Source organism: Solea senegalensis, linkage group LG10 (genome assembly GCF_019176455.1).
Source record: "Solea senegalensis isolate Sse05_10M linkage group LG10, IFAPA_SoseM_1, whole genome shotgun sequence".
Classification (NCBI taxonomy): domain Eukaryota; kingdom Metazoa; phylum Chordata; class Actinopteri; order Pleuronectiformes; family Soleidae; genus Solea; species Solea senegalensis.
Genome location: NC_058030.1, coordinates 11,453,177 through 11,467,826, shown reverse-complemented (window position 1 = coordinate 11,467,826; position 14,650 = coordinate 11,453,177). Strand labels below are relative to the sequence as shown.

The following is a 14,650-nucleotide window of genomic DNA, read 5'->3' as shown; positions in this document are numbered from 1 at the left end:
CAACAACTGTTCATGTAGATGCTGCATATTAAGTCAGCTACATATTCACGCTGCCAATCGCCTGTTTTAAGACAATCTGCAGTTCTTATGTGCGATTCACTGAGCTCTTGTTCATGTTCCATGTTCTACTGTTGACCTCTCTTTGACCCATTGACGACCAGGTCAAGTTCCCAATTAAACTCAGTCCTCTTCTAGTGACCGATGATGTGATGACACCTCGATGAGTGGTGTTTATCCTGGTGTTAACGACTGTGGGTGAGAATCACTTAATTGTTGCCTCAGGCTAAAAGTTGTATCACTGTGAAAGGAAATCCTCTCCAAACTGAGATGTAAAAATACAAGGCTGTTGATCTGGCATATTTAATTACAACTCAAACAGCAATAGGCACATAACAACATGTACAAAAAGATAATAAATATAATAAATAAAAATTGTGAGTGAGCCTGGCTCTCACTTCACAAATACTTCAAATTTGGCGCTTGTTCATCCGGGTAATCGTCTAATTTGTATCCACCTGAGGAAGAGAAAAGGTGATGAAATGATGATTTTCAGGCAGTGAGTTTGTGATGAACATCAGTGTTTTTACCTTTGTCAACACGTCGCTGCAGAAGTTCTAGAAGGATCAGTGAAGCCCAAGATAAACCCAGTCCGTCACCGTTCTGGCTGTGAGTCACTACAGAGACACACAGTATAAACATAAGAGACGTTGTGTAAAAAACCTATTTAAAAGCCTTTTTACACACTAGACTCACCTAAATGCAGAGTGTCATCTCTGTCTCTGTTGGCGCGCTCCAACACTGAGCGATGTCTCTCTGAAAGACATCACAATGCAACACGGTTTTCTCTTTTATTTTAACACAGGTGTCACTGGAGATATTTAATTGATCAGACTGATATCAGTGTTTATTCTGCTGTGAACGTGTTCTTACGCGCTCCTTTGAGATATAGAACAGCCTGAGGAGTCCAGTTTCTCCACTGAAATGACAAATGGGTTTGTCTATGACACTGATGTTTCAACACGTTCATGATTTAATTCAGAATGAACATAAACATGAATGAGCTGCCATTCACCTGTGGCGCAGTCCAGCTCTGGGTAAAAAACGCCACCACAAACAGTGTCACCATAAGAGACATTGTTGAACTCTGTAATGACATTTGATGATAAATGAAAAATAAATGATCTCTGAATATAGATCAATGTAAATGTATTATATTCTCAAACCGTCAAGTTGAAAACCAAGTAGAAATAATGCTTAACAACAAATACTTAACAAGTAAATGAAATGCTTTTTAAAAAAACAGCTTTTAGAACAAATATCAAGGAAAAACAGCTGCACACATTCATTAAAATTAACTTTTCGAACTTGACAAAAACATTTAAAACTTTGACTATTAATACATATATGAAGACAGAGACATATTTTGTCTGTATTTTTCCCTTGAATTTTGATTATAAGGGTCTAAAAATTGAAAGCACTAACAGTAACAAAATAAAGTTGAGCTTCAGCCAACACCTTTTTGGTGTATTTCTTTATGTGCACAATGCTGCTATATAATCTATAAGAATGTGTATTTAATGTGTCAACAGAAATTAATCTGCATTTAATTGTGTAAACCTGTGACCAAAATTAACTAACTAAAAAAAGTAATAATTGTACAGTTAATTGTACAAATCTTAATTGTAAAATAAAACAGATTTTTTTTTTCAAATAGTTATAGCTTTATTCCATATATATGTATATATATATACACACATATACATATGTATATATATATATATATGTATATATATACATATATATATATATATATATATACATACATATATATATATATATATATATATATATATATATACATATATACATATATATACATATATATATATATATATATATATATATGTATATATATATTCCAGTCTCTACACAGTAAGTGACAATCCTTATCATACCCTGAACATAACACAACACAACACACACAAACGAAGCAACGTTTCAAGGAAAATAATGTGAGTCATAATCTTAACTCTGACAGAAAAAAAACAATAATCATATTTATCATAATGCAGTAGTTGTAATTCAAATGTTCAACATCTTACAAGTAAATGGAAGTACAATGGTGAAAACTTAAATAATAAGATAATAGAAACCTAAGAAACGAATAATAATACAACTACTTTCACTCACAACATCACTATAACTAATAACAACAACAACAAAAACCATAGCTTACTGTTAGTGTTATTTTTCTGCTCTCCCTCTGGCTGTAGTTTGTGCTCTGAAATGTTTGTGTTTGTCGTCGTCGTCCCTGCTGTGATGTTAAACACCTCGGTCAGCGTCACTGATCAGGACCATGTATACTTTGATTACGTCATACGTTGATGAGAATGACAGGTGCTGTTAAAACTGTCACTGCTCATTAACCACACACGAGAGACATTTAAACTTTAGTGTTTTTAAGCAGCAGCAGCAGCAGCAGCAGCATGGATAAGGCTGATGTGACGACAGCCTGTATGTAGTATGTGTGGACACCTGCAGGACGCCTGTGTCTGACGCTTGTCTACAACCTGCAAACGCTGATGCTTTCTATAAAAAAGCTGCATGTTTATTAGTTCTCATACCTTGTCCTTGTTGTCCCATAGATTGTGCTTTTCCTCTCTGTCCTTGTATTGCAGGTACCTGTGGCTACAGACCTGATGTTATATTACTATTATATAGCAGTAGTGATATTGTTATTATTTTTTTAATAATAACCTCTCTGTCAGAGAATAACACAACTCACTCGCCAACGAAATTTAACGTGTTTTTAAACGAGATTTGAAAACAAACTCTTTACATTTTTACTTTTGTGAAAGACTCTTTTCGTCATTTTTCATGTTTTTTGAACTCCGGTGACAGAACGACCCACCACAGACTCAGGGAAGCACAGAGACAATCAAACACAGGTGTGACAAACAGGTGAAACTCATTAGGGCGGGGCAGACAATCAGGGAAGACAGGACAGGAAGCAAAACCACACACACGGTACACAGTAAAGAAAAACTCCAAAATAAAACAGGAAACTACAAAGAAAAGAAACATCTAAACTGAATAAATGTTCAACAAAGAGCGACCTGGGAAAACCCAGGGGTCGTGACCACAATGACTACACTTGTGCACACTCATTCCACATTATTGGCAGCAACAGTGACAGTTGGCAGTGGTGTTGATCTTCAAATAAGGCAGGGGTGTCAAACGTAAATGACCTGGGGCAATATGAGTTTAAATTATAGCACAATTTACATCATGATAAGATATTCGAAAACTTATTGATACGGAACGGTGTATACTTCAGAATAATAATGTATTTCAATTTAAAAAATAAACAAGCTTATGTATCACATTTAATATTGAATGTCCTATTCTTACTATTATAAATAATTATATATACATACATATATAGTAATATATTCTGTCTGTATTCAGTCACCTTGCTGGCAGTTTGAAGTAAGAAGAGGTAGCGGCCCATGTAAAACTGACTATACACACACACACACACACAAACACAGCATACAAATTATGAAAGACAATTTATTTCAAATACACACTTACAAAAGTTACAGTAAAACTTCTCCACAACATCTTTTTTCTACAACAGCTCAGGTTTCTTCTTTACGTCAGTGACATTTTCACTTGTTCATCTCAAATGTACAAAATTGCAGTAACACGTCATGGAGGAAATCAACAATGCTCTCAGTGACTTTGCAGGCACGTAGTCTGAAGGAGTGGATGCTACAAATAGATCCAGTGGTCCCACATGATCAGTCCATCAATATCAAACTGGAATGATTAAAAAAAAAAGAGGGAGAGACCTTCTTCTGACCTTATTGTAAAAAAAAACTGCGGTAACTGTGTCCATGTGGCAGTCAGATACAAAACTGTTTCCCCTCCGACAGGAGAAACTTCATGCTAGTCAAATGTCCACAGATAAAAGTGTGTCTTCTGTGCAGAACAGAAATGTTGGTTCACAGTAATGTAGTGGCAAAAACCAAAATATACACTATTAGAAGCCATGATAAATACTGACACTCTTCAGCCCACTGTTATACCATCGTGTTGCTCTCCCCAATTTTGTCCACCAGCTGAAAGTAAAAAAAAAAGACAATCCAGGGTTATTTATCATTATTTACATAATATTTATGTGCAACATTAAAACAGTCAAAACATTGATATCACAACTAATCCAGCAAACCAGTAACATCAGGCCAAACGCATACGGCCTGAGACGCAAAAACCCAGGACAATAAACTTTTATATTTCTCATATAATCTCATCCTGTAATCTAAAACATCTGTCAGCAGCCATGCTCCTCCTAAACAACATGAGCTGGTAGTTTAATCTCTTCTAATGCTGACAACAAAAAGGTCTGTTCAATGATCCTGCGACTACATTTTCATGGATATCTTTGACCTCAAAAGTGGAGACACTGGTTTAATGTTCAACATGGTACTCACCGAACTGATTCCTGGTAAACTGAGCAAAGAGCCGAGCACAGGTACTCGTCTGATGAAGCCGACCGCCACCGGGAAAAAACCCCTGTTAAAGAGAATGAGATCAGACCATGAATGATTCACGCTGATTCCGCAATTTAATGGTTTGTTTCAGTTTTCTGTTTCAGCTGACCTGAATAAGAGGAAGAAACCATAAATCTCCAAGACAACGCCGATGATTGGCCAGCCAATCAGGACCACAAACACTCCTCCCAGGAAGAAACCAGTGGCTTTTGCTTTGTGTCTCTGGAAGAAGAATCTGAATGTGCGCTCCAGCCCAATGACAAAGGAAAGACCAGAGACGAACAGAATCTGCACAAAAAAAGACACACATTAGAGGTCACAAGGCTGATGTCGGGGCAGAGATCTGACAGTTTGGTGACATCACAGAACAACTCACATTTCCAATGGCGAGGAGGGCTTTGTCGAAAAACAGCATCATCCCAAAGAAAAGGAAAAACACCCCAAACCCGGTCAGCCCCATTCCAATTTCTGTCGATTGCACAAGACAAAGGAGCTGTTTGTTATTATGTAATACGTGATAATGACACCCATCATAAACTACTGATACAAATGGATTGTGACAGAAAGGGCAGCTCTGGCAAGTCTGTCTTCTGATTCACTGTTTTCTGAGCGATGCACGACCAGACAAACCACAGGTAAACACACTGTAGCCTCATGCAAAAAAAGGATGTAAATAGATGGTCATAGCCCCCAATGAAACACACGTATTATCTCATAAATAATAGCCAGGTGTCTCTATGGCCTTGTTTATACACCAAGAGGTAGAGTTTGGTTTAGTTTAATACGTTACGCAGTCATTTGCATTTCGATAAGTAGCTACAGTATGTTTGTATAGTTCCAAACTGTGATTAGAATTTTAATATTTTGTGTTCCCTATTATATATTAAATATTACATAAGAACTAATATATAATATTACATCTAATATAAGACATGTTTAAGTGTGGTAAAAAAACAGGAAGATAAGACAATAATACAATTTAGGATTAAAATAAATACAAAAATATAAAGCAAAAACAACATTTTCAAGTTACAGATGATATAATCCAGAATAAGGGCATGACTACTTTATTTCATTGATACGGTGCCGTGACGTAATGATCTATGACGTCACGAGGCTCACCAATCATGTTTGAGCTTTTATCCTCACACGTTCTGCTGAACCGGATTCTGCCAGAGAGAGAGAGGCGATGTTAAAGAGACAAAGAGCAGCGAGGAGTCACACTTACTCTGCGAGTCAGTGAGGGAGATCATGGCGGCGGTGTTGGCAGCGATTCACTAGAAGATCAACCAACCACAGCGTTTTACGTTTGTGCTGAACTTAGTGGCGACACTGGTGTCTCTACGGCAGCGGCAGCAGCAGCGGTACGATGAAGCTAGCGGTTTGTTTCGCCACGTCCTCTGTAGCTACGTAATGACGTATTCTGCCAAAGATCGTCTATGTTAGAAAGATGACACCACCTACATTGGGGTTTTGCTCCCCGCGCACAAGACTGTATATTCTTATTCTTATTTTTTTTACCCCTTCTTTTCCATTTCTTTGCTAGTGCTTCGTTAATGTCATACATAACTTTGTTGTTACAAAATGTTACTGAGATACACAGTTTAAAGTGGAAAAAGAATAGAGGTAGGTCAAATTATCATTTTGCTGATATATCGTCGTCCTTCCTTGTGCAAAATGGTAATCAATACGCCAGGGCAAATATCTAAATTTTAATTCATAAATAAATTACGGCACTCTAAAGTCCCTTCCATTTGCTGCTGTAACGATGTAAATGTTTCCACTGCGGGACAAATTAAGGATATTCTCTTATCTTTTTCACTCGCTGGGCTTATCACATAACAAAATTATGTAACACATAAACACAGAAAATTATTTAATTTCAAGACTCAAGATCAAATATAATAATATTAATAACCTGAGTACAAAAAATATACAAATGTACAAAAAAAGAGAAAGAAACAAAAAAGGTAGTGTACAAATCTGTGAAAGTGATACTAGATTAGGCTGAATAAATACACAAATCCTGCAATTTTCTTTTATTATTCAATAAGACAGTTATCATATTGCACTGCTATTCCACCTCCAATTACGGATTACTGAAGAATGCAAATGTAAGTAAGTTTTCAAAGGTATTATTTGCTTTCATATACAGTATGTAAAAGTGAAATATTATCATAGCGTTATATGTTGCATAATAACTGCTTGTATAGTACGTTGTTTGCAGGCAGCAGGCATTGCAGAAAAAAGGGCAATGAGTTTCTGGTGGCCTGTGCCCCAGTTAAGCTTTAGCACCGTCCCTGGATTAGTCCCATGCGTAGTTTATGGTGTTCAGATATTAAGACACAGTGAGTGCTCTTCCTTTTGAAAAGCTCCCCCCTCGACTCAACTGATGACATAAGCACGCCACGCACAACTGCACAGTGACTAAACTATGTTCATTCATTTTTAGTCTTCCGTTTTATTCTCGAGTATTTAGTCTCGCGTATGTGTGAGTTTAATACGCGACGTGGTGAACGACAGGGACACGCAGTGCTCCCCTCCCTCCCCCGTGATGTTAAGGGGTTGAACTACAATTCCCATGAGCACCGAACAATAACGTAGAGCGCCATCTCAGGTTCAGATGTGTTGGTTGGTTCAATTGAAGGAAGAAAGACCTCCCCGAACATACAAACCGCTGTCCGTATGCAAACATGCACCGGTCAGAAACCTGCTTTATGAAGTGACACCGTTTCCATTCCATTTACAGTGTGTTGCCTCAGCAGCGAGTCACCATGGCGACAGGAATAGCCGTGGCTCTTGTGTTCATCGGATGCTGTAGCAATGTGGTGTCTCTGGAGCTGCTTGTAAGGTCAGTAACAAACTTCGTGCCTGTGTGTTCTTGTGTGTTCTGACTCCCCTGGTTCTACACTTTAGAATCTACAGTAATATTAGTTATTGTCTAATATAGTACTGTTAACAACCCAGCTCGCAGGTCGAACATGCAAACAAACATAAGATCCAGACTTTAAATGTGGCAGACTTAAGATTTGTTGAACAGAGAAGTTAGAATGTTGAACATAACTTCTAAACAATTGATGGAAACACTTTGGTAATGCTCATTTTAATGCTCAACAAATATTCATGATGGGAAGGTTCAGGTAGTTTAGCTCTTCCTTTCTGATAGGTATTTTATCTGTGTCCATCAGAAACGGCTACTCTTTTTTGTGTTGTGCCTCAGGGCTACAACGTTCTTGCCTTAAGGTCACACGTCATGAGCAAATGAATCCATAGGAGTCTCGTGTACCTGTTTTAGGGCTGGGCGGTATACCGGTTCATATCAACAAACTAGTAATTATTTCTTTTATGATTTGAAATATTCCACATTGCAGAAGACCGGTATATGATAAACGGAACGTGGCGCAGCGAAACACTGTTCGAGGGCGGACCCTTTTCACTGCTGCACCACATATGCTAAGCTGAAAAAAGTGTCTGTGGTAGTTTATTACGATCAGTTTACTCCAAACACGTCTTAAAATACCAAGAATGTATGTAGTTACGATCACATACACATCTCTCTCTCTCTGTTTATAGTGAAATTGTTATATTTTTGGAAAAAAAGTCATGACTGCCTGATTTTATTTTTTACAACTAAAACCAGACAAGAAGGAGCTCCTCAGTGTTGCTCGTCATCATATGACTTGCTCAGGCAGTGGTTGTATAATCAGCCACCATCCAATCCATATATCTCCAGGCCAGAGGTCTTAGAGGTCTTAAAGGTCTAGTTGTCCATCTGAAAAAAAGGCTATTGGGCTTTAGTGCTGCTTGATTCGATGAATCAATTATAGGATCAATCGTTGACTAATTTGATAGTTGAGTGTTTTTTCAGTAATGCAAGCAAGCGGTCTAATTTTTCAGCTCCTTAAATGTGAATATTTCCTGGTTTCCTCGCTTCATGTAACAAAGATATCATTAAAAGTGAATCATTTTGGTTTGTGGAGAAACAAGACATTCGAGAACATCATCATTTCCATTCTTACATTTTACGGATCAAAGAAGTACTGGATTAATCAATTATGAATCAATCACCTTTTTTTTAAACGGTTAAACTGTAATACTCACACATTATGTCTTCATGATCCTTTTTTCTACAGCAATATGTTGTAGTAGGTGCCACACCTTAATGCCTCAGTCTTAAATGTGACCGTGCTTTTTTCAAACAGTGACAGTTTTAAAAAAGCAAATAAAGACTCCCATGTTTGAACAGGCCTTTTTATCACCTGAAGCGTTTTAGTGCCGGTTTATTTTGTGTACTGTTATTTTGCAGTAGCTGGGGTTTTTTTGCCTTTGTATTTTTTTTACATCATCAATTCATTATAACATTTAGACATTTGAGAGCATCATTTCCAGGTTTGGGAAACACTGATCAACATTTTGGACTTGAAAATATTATGTTCTTAAAGGCCTTGTTTTGCCTACAAACCGAAATGATTTAGTCAAAATTACTTATTTGTTCTATGAATAAAAAAACCCTGAAAATATTCACATTAAAGGAGCTGAAACATCTGAGTTTGTTTTAATTATTGAAAGAAACATTCTAATCTAATAATTGCAGCACTAATATACAGTCTAGAGTCTATAAACACTGATGGTAGAAATTCTATTACAATGAGATATGAGATATGAGATGATGAATAAAGATGTACTCATTGCATGTACTTAACTATTTTGTTGTTTTCTTCTCTTTTGTTTATAGAGAGTTTCCAGGATGCGGCAACATTGTCACCTTTGCTCAGTTTTTATTAATCGCATTAGAAGGTTTCATCTTTGAAACAAACTTTGGGAGGAAGAAACCAACAATTCCTATCAGGTAAAAAAAACAACAAAAAAAACCCTATACATTGAAATTCCCTTTTTCTGTCACTTAAAAGAAACCTGACACTTACACGCACGGGTCATTGTCTCTTTTTCCAGTAACTATGTGATCATGGTGACAATGTTCTTCACAGTCAGTGTGATCAACAATTATGCTCTCAACTTCAACATTGCCATGCCACTGCACATGATCTTCAGATCGGTATGGATTCCTGTGTTTCATTTACACTTTTACATGTGACCTGTTATCACTTGACCTCCATCTGTCTGTCTGATACCCACGGTTGACCTGCTGCTTGTGTCTTTGCAGGGATCACTAATCGCCAACATGATCCTGGGAATAATCATCCTGAAGAAAAGGTATCACTGCCTCCAATGACGGCTTGTTTCTTGCTTGCACCATCACACTACATTCAACTTGCAGATTTAATGCAGTTATTTGCATCACACTCCCACTCCCTCTCCGTCTGCAGGTATTCAACCAGCAAATATCTGTCTATAGTTTTAGTTTCAGCTGGTATCTTCATCTGCACCATCATGTCTGCCAAACAAGTGGTGAGTCTTCTGCAAAACAACTACATTTATTTACACTTTGTTACTGGTTGTCATTCAATGACCTCATATTATATATTCTGTGCTCGCTCTGTAGATACTGCAGTTTTGACTTGTAAAATATTTGATGCTCACTTACACACATACACTCACAGGGTATTTATGACTTGTTGCTTCTTTTCTGCAGAATGTGGCCAGTGAGGGATCAGAAGACGGATTCTATGTCCTCATGCGATGGCTTATTGGTGAGTTTTGGGTTCCAAACTATTTATCATTTCTTATTTTTGCATAATTAAGACTGTCCACACCTGGCATAAATTGAAATGTGTCCTGGATGCACTTCCTGTGACTGCAAGAGATTTGCATCTGGCTTCACCTGCCCAGTATTCAAATACACACTGATGTTATCAAATACACACCTAGCACATAACCTATTTATACAACAGCCCCGATCAACCTGTTTAGTGATTACATAAATGTGTCACTATCATGGTGATAAAATATTTGCACAGACAAGCCACACAAACATGGTTAATTCATATGCTTGAGTGATGGGGATTATGAAAATTAATAATGATATATCGATGGGTGATTTGTCTTCTTTTAGGTATCTCCATGTTGACATTTGCTCTCCTGATGTCTGCGAGAATGGGCATTTTCCAGGAGACACTTTACAAGCAGTATGGCAAACATTCCAAAGAGGCTCTCTTCTATAATGTGAGTTTTCTTCTCACTCTGACACGCGCAAACATTCAAACTCCCACAGGAACATGTCACGCTTCCTCTGAGTCATTTGTCACTGTTCAATCAAATGTTTTGTATTCCTCTAATTAAATGATGTAGACACACAGATAACTCTTAATTATCTTGCTTTCTTCTCAGCACTGCTTGCCACTGCCAGGCTTCCTGCTTTTCGCCACAGACATCTATCGCCACTGTGACCTCTTCACTCAGAGCGGTGAGTGACGGGGGATTATTTATTTTTTTTGTGATTTTTCTCTCTTCTCACTGATGTCAAGTGAATTGTTCTTGTTTGTGCAGCTCCTGTCGTCATCCCTGTGTTTGGACTGACCATGCCAATAATGTGGTTCTACCTGCTGATCAACGTCATCACACAGTATCCTTCTAAAAAATGATTTTAATCTAAGAACTGTGTGTTACATAATCTTCAGTAGCTCTCAGCTTCCACAAAGTCACTAAATCTCTAGTGTGAAACTTCTATCCCCAAAAAATTGCTAAGGTCTCTAAACTTATCATAGTTAAATCTCTTGTGACCAACATAGAGTTAATATCTGATCTTAAAACGAAGATTGATACAATTGGAAAATGTATTTTTTTTAACCCAGCCTTACTAATCTGCATTGTGTGAACTCATCTGACAATAGTTAGAATGTAACAGACATTCGATTACATATAGGTTATGCACTACAGCGTTAAGAAAAAGGGTTTTAAAAGGAAAAAATATATGAAACATATTAAATAAGTATATGAAGTCACACTTTGTTCAAGCTGAAAATCTCACAACAGTTCCTCAAAACACTCAAAAAAATACATTTGATCCAACTTTATTTTCAAAGCACTTTAAAACAACCACAGTCGACCAAAGTGCTGTGCATAATAAATAAAATACAGAATAAATAAGACAAAAGCTCATACGAGGCAATAAAATACATTTAGAAACACAACATAAAATATGGGTGGAAATAACAGCCATTCAATAAAACACAATAAAAACAAACAACAACAAAAAACCAAATAAATTAAAATAACATCAACAATTTAAAAAAGATTTAAGAGGGCCGAAAACTAAGCCCGTGAGGGACCCCACTAGAGCAGCAGTCGAGGATACACAGTCACCAAGGCTGACACAGAAAGAACTCAAGAACATACTTGTAAATCTGTCACTGCTAATTATATGACAACAGTCGTTGAAGTCTTTAACGGGCTCCTTCAGATACGTCTGCATCCGGGGTGTTTTCATTCTGACCACAGAGTGCACCTCACTCACAGTCACCCTGGTCGTGACGCTGAGAAAATTCCTCAGCCTCATCTTCTCCATCATTTACTTCCAAAATCCCTTCACGACCTGGCATTGGGTGGGCACGGCAGTGGTCTTTCTGGGTACGCTGCTGTACACAGAGGTACTGAGCAGCATATGGACAGCTCTGCGTGGACCTGCCATCAAGGACAAGAAGGCTGAGTGAAGAAGATTAGAATAGAAAAGCAGCAATTCTGATGGCTTGACAGATTTTGGACGACTACCCTGCAAAGATTTTTATTGGTTTAAGTCAAACTTTTGATCACATATTATTGGTTTGCATTAATATTGTATGCTTTGGTTACCGACATTTTATTACGCCACCTCTCAACCTGTCTGACATGTTGTCTGGTGCCTGCTGAAGACATGGTTAGTCTTAAAAGCAGCTGAATTTGCGGTAAATCCAGAGAATGAAAGGTTTATATTACACTCCAGAGCACTGCAGCCCAGTGCGTCTCTTTTGCTCCTCTACCATGACAACAGTGTGCAATAGTAGGTCACTTTAATTTAGACATTTTTCTACTGGCTCCCAGCACAAGAATTTTGTAGAAATGCATTGTCTCCAGGCTGACATTACCCATCCTCCAGTAAGCAGATGGTTGATGGAAACCTGTCATTTGGCTGTTTCTACATCTGCACATTTCATTACCAGCCACTGGTCAGTCAGTCAGTCATCATCTACTGCTTTATCCTCCACCAGAGGGTCGCGGGGGGTGCTGTGCCAATCTCAGCTACATCGGGCGATAGGCGGGCGATAGACAGTTCGCCAGTCCATCGCAGGGTCACACACAACTAGAGACAAACAACCATTCACTCTCACGCTCACTCCTACGGTCAATTTAGAGTGTCCAATTCACCTATTCCCCACATTGCATGTTTTTGGACTGTGGGAGGAAGCCGGAGAACCCGGAGAGAACCCACGCACACACGGGGAGAACATGCAAACTCCATGCAGAAAGGCCCTTGTTCCAACCGGGGCTCGAACCCGGGTCTTCTCGCTGCAAGGCGAGAGTGCTAACCACTACTCCACCGTGTGGACCCCAGCCAGCCACTGGTGTCACCAATAAATATGGATTTCTGAATGTTACATTTAAGACCTTTTAAATAAGTCACTATTTTAAATTAGCCGGTTTTTGTTATCTTTTTAAAAACTTGAGTATTTTTAGGATTTTTAAAGGTTTACAAACAAAACAAGACTTTTGTTGTCATCAATATGTGCCCAGTGATAATTGTGATGGGCTTTGTTATCCGATTAATTAATTAATTTTCCATTTCCAATCATCTGGATGCTGGATTTAGTTGATTAAAAGGAAGAATGTGAACTTACATATTGATATAAAAGTGAGCTGTAGGACAATGTTCTGTTTGTGGGTTTGACTCGGTCCAAGTTATAGAGCTGATGTTTTGTGTGTATAGCTCAATGATACATTAGTCATATCAATCAATGTTTGGTCTGTTCATGTAAATCTGTTATGTGTAGTGATCATTTTCGCTATACAGATTTCACGTTGGTACCTTATTCGCCTGTATAAATGCAAAACCACGATGAACCACAATTCACCTTTTCTTGTCTGCATTGTATGGATGTTTATTATTTACCTCATACATTGAGTGGATCAGTGGGTTTACACTGAACACAGTGATGGAGCTAGAATCAGGATTGTTGAGCTACATATCATCTGTAGAGATCATGTAGCTGCTGCATCTTATTTCTCATGTGTCTCAGGTTAACTGGACCAGTGTTTGCCAACATGTAGAAACATGCTCAGGATGTTTACTTACTAATCACTCAAATTAAAATGACAACATAGCTACTTTTTTGTGTTTTCTGTCTTTGCTGGTATTTGGTATATAACATGTATAAAACATACTATGACATAAATGTCAGTCAAAAAACAAATCAATTATCCATTGAAACTGGGTTTTGTCCATTGCTTTTTGAAAGATTTAATTCTGAAACAATGTGACTTAAAAGTTAATTGTTTCATGTTTGACCAAGTCTGAAAGTACACAGTACCATGATCGGTAACTATCACCATACCTAAAAACAAGTCAGATTCTCATCTTTAGAGTCCAGCAGCTTTTTTCTATCTTTTCTGGAAGTTAAATGCTCCCATGCAGAAATTAAATTCAGTCATTAAACTAACATGTTTACTGCTCTTATCTTTCAAGCATTTTTAACCTTGTTAAGTATGTGATTATTTAGAGCATTGCATAATTTTTTAAAAGGCTGTTTCTACGAGATTTCCTTTTTTGCTACTAACCCATCTAACGGAAGTTGGTTGCAATATGCTTCCATAGACTGGAAGGACTCCAGGAGGATCATGTAGCCCAGTCGGCCTGCTTGAGCCGTACAATGCTAGCATGTGTAAATAGTTCCATGCGGCATGTTGATGTAACTGCCTTCTACTGTAGGTCCGCTATTCAATTTAGCAGTTGGCTAATTTACCCGACAACAACAACCACCATTTATTTTCATCATGATGGGTGAGGAATTGAAAAACTAAAGACATTCCTTTCACTGGATACAGTTCACTGTAACTGTATTATACGGAAGAACTGGGTCTGCTTTCAATTCAGTGAACAAGACGGGAAGCTTCTAATTCACAAAAACTTCATAAAAACAGCCTTTTAAAAAAACATTTTAGTT

At 37.8% G+C, this 14,650-nt stretch overlaps 3 protein-coding genes across 3 annotated transcripts; 1 reads left to right on the top strand and 2 right to left on the bottom strand.

Annotated features, from left to right (window-relative positions):
- Nucleotides 1-348: 348 nt before the first annotated feature.
- On the bottom strand, nucleotides 349-2,681 carry LOC122776447 (spexin prohormone 1-like). The gene is made up of 7 exons (XM_044036995.1): nucleotides 2,625-2,681; nucleotides 2,237-2,314; nucleotides 1,073-1,144; nucleotides 931-976; nucleotides 754-813; nucleotides 588-674; nucleotides 349-515 (listed from the first exon to the last, which is right to left on the bottom strand). The coding sequence occupies exons 3-7, from the start codon at nucleotides 1,133-1,135 to the stop codon at nucleotides 457-459; spliced, it is 315 nt and encodes a 104-aa protein (XP_043892930.1). The 5' UTR covers nucleotides 1,136-1,144; nucleotides 2,237-2,314; nucleotides 2,625-2,681; the 3' UTR covers nucleotides 349-456.
- Nucleotides 2,682-3,555: 874 nt separating this feature from the next.
- Nucleotides 3,556-5,848, bottom strand: golt1bb (golgi transport 1Bb). Its single transcript, XM_044036867.1, has 5 exons — nucleotides 5,785-5,848; nucleotides 4,933-5,024; nucleotides 4,666-4,844; nucleotides 4,497-4,578; nucleotides 3,556-4,124 (listed from the first exon to the last, which is right to left on the bottom strand). The coding sequence occupies exons 1-5, from the start codon at nucleotides 5,807-5,809 to the stop codon at nucleotides 4,086-4,088; spliced, it is 417 nt and encodes a 138-aa protein (XP_043892802.1). The 5' UTR covers nucleotides 5,810-5,848; the 3' UTR covers nucleotides 3,556-4,085.
- Nucleotides 5,849-5,862: 14 nt separating this feature from the next.
- On the top strand, nucleotides 5,863-13,814 carry slc35b4 (solute carrier family 35 member B4). Its single transcript, XM_044036866.1, has 11 exons — nucleotides 5,863-5,920; nucleotides 7,306-7,407; nucleotides 9,292-9,405; nucleotides 9,510-9,612; nucleotides 9,721-9,770; nucleotides 9,884-9,965; nucleotides 10,150-10,207; nucleotides 10,570-10,679; nucleotides 10,845-10,920; nucleotides 11,004-11,079; nucleotides 11,917-13,814. Exons 2-11 carry the CDS (start codon nucleotides 7,331-7,333, stop codon nucleotides 12,164-12,166), a joined length of 996 nt encoding a protein of 331 aa, XP_043892801.1. The 5' UTR covers nucleotides 5,863-5,920; nucleotides 7,306-7,330; the 3' UTR covers nucleotides 12,167-13,814.
- The last annotated feature ends 836 nt before the right edge of the window (nucleotides 13,815-14,650 follow it).

Coding starts and splice junctions, on each gene's coding strand:
- golt1bb (XM_044036867.1), bottom strand. CDS start 5,809: ATGATCTCCCTCACTGACTCGCAGA. Junction 4,579..4,665: donor GGTTTCTTCCTCTTATTCAG/GTCAGCTGAAAC, acceptor TCTCTTTAACAG/GGGTTTTTTCCCGGTGGCGG. Junction 4,125..4,496: donor GTTTACCAGGAATCAGTTCG/GTGAGTACCATG, acceptor TTTTACTTTCAG/CTGGTGGACAAAATTGGGGA.
- LOC122776447 (XM_044036995.1), bottom strand. CDS start 1,135: ATGTCTCTTATGGTGACACTGTTTGTGGTGGCGTTTTTTACCCAGAGC. Junction 814..930: donor TCTATATCTCAAAGGAGCGC/GTAAGAACACGT, acceptor GATGTCTTTCAG/AGAGACATCGCTCAGTGTTG. Junction 675..753: donor AGATGACACTCTGCATTTAG/GTGAGTCTAGTG, acceptor GTGTCTCTGTAG/TGACTCACAGCCAGAACGGT.
- slc35b4 (XM_044036866.1), top strand. CDS start 7,331: ATGGCGACAGGAATAGCCGTGGCTCTTGTGTTCATCGGATGCTGTAGC. Junction 9,771..9,883: donor ATAATCATCCTGAAGAAAAG/GTATCACTGCCT, acceptor CTCCGTCTGCAG/GTATTCAACCAGCAAATATC. Junction 9,966..10,149: donor TCATGTCTGCCAAACAAGTG/GTGAGTCTTCTG, acceptor TCTTTTCTGCAG/AATGTGGCCAGTGAGGGATC.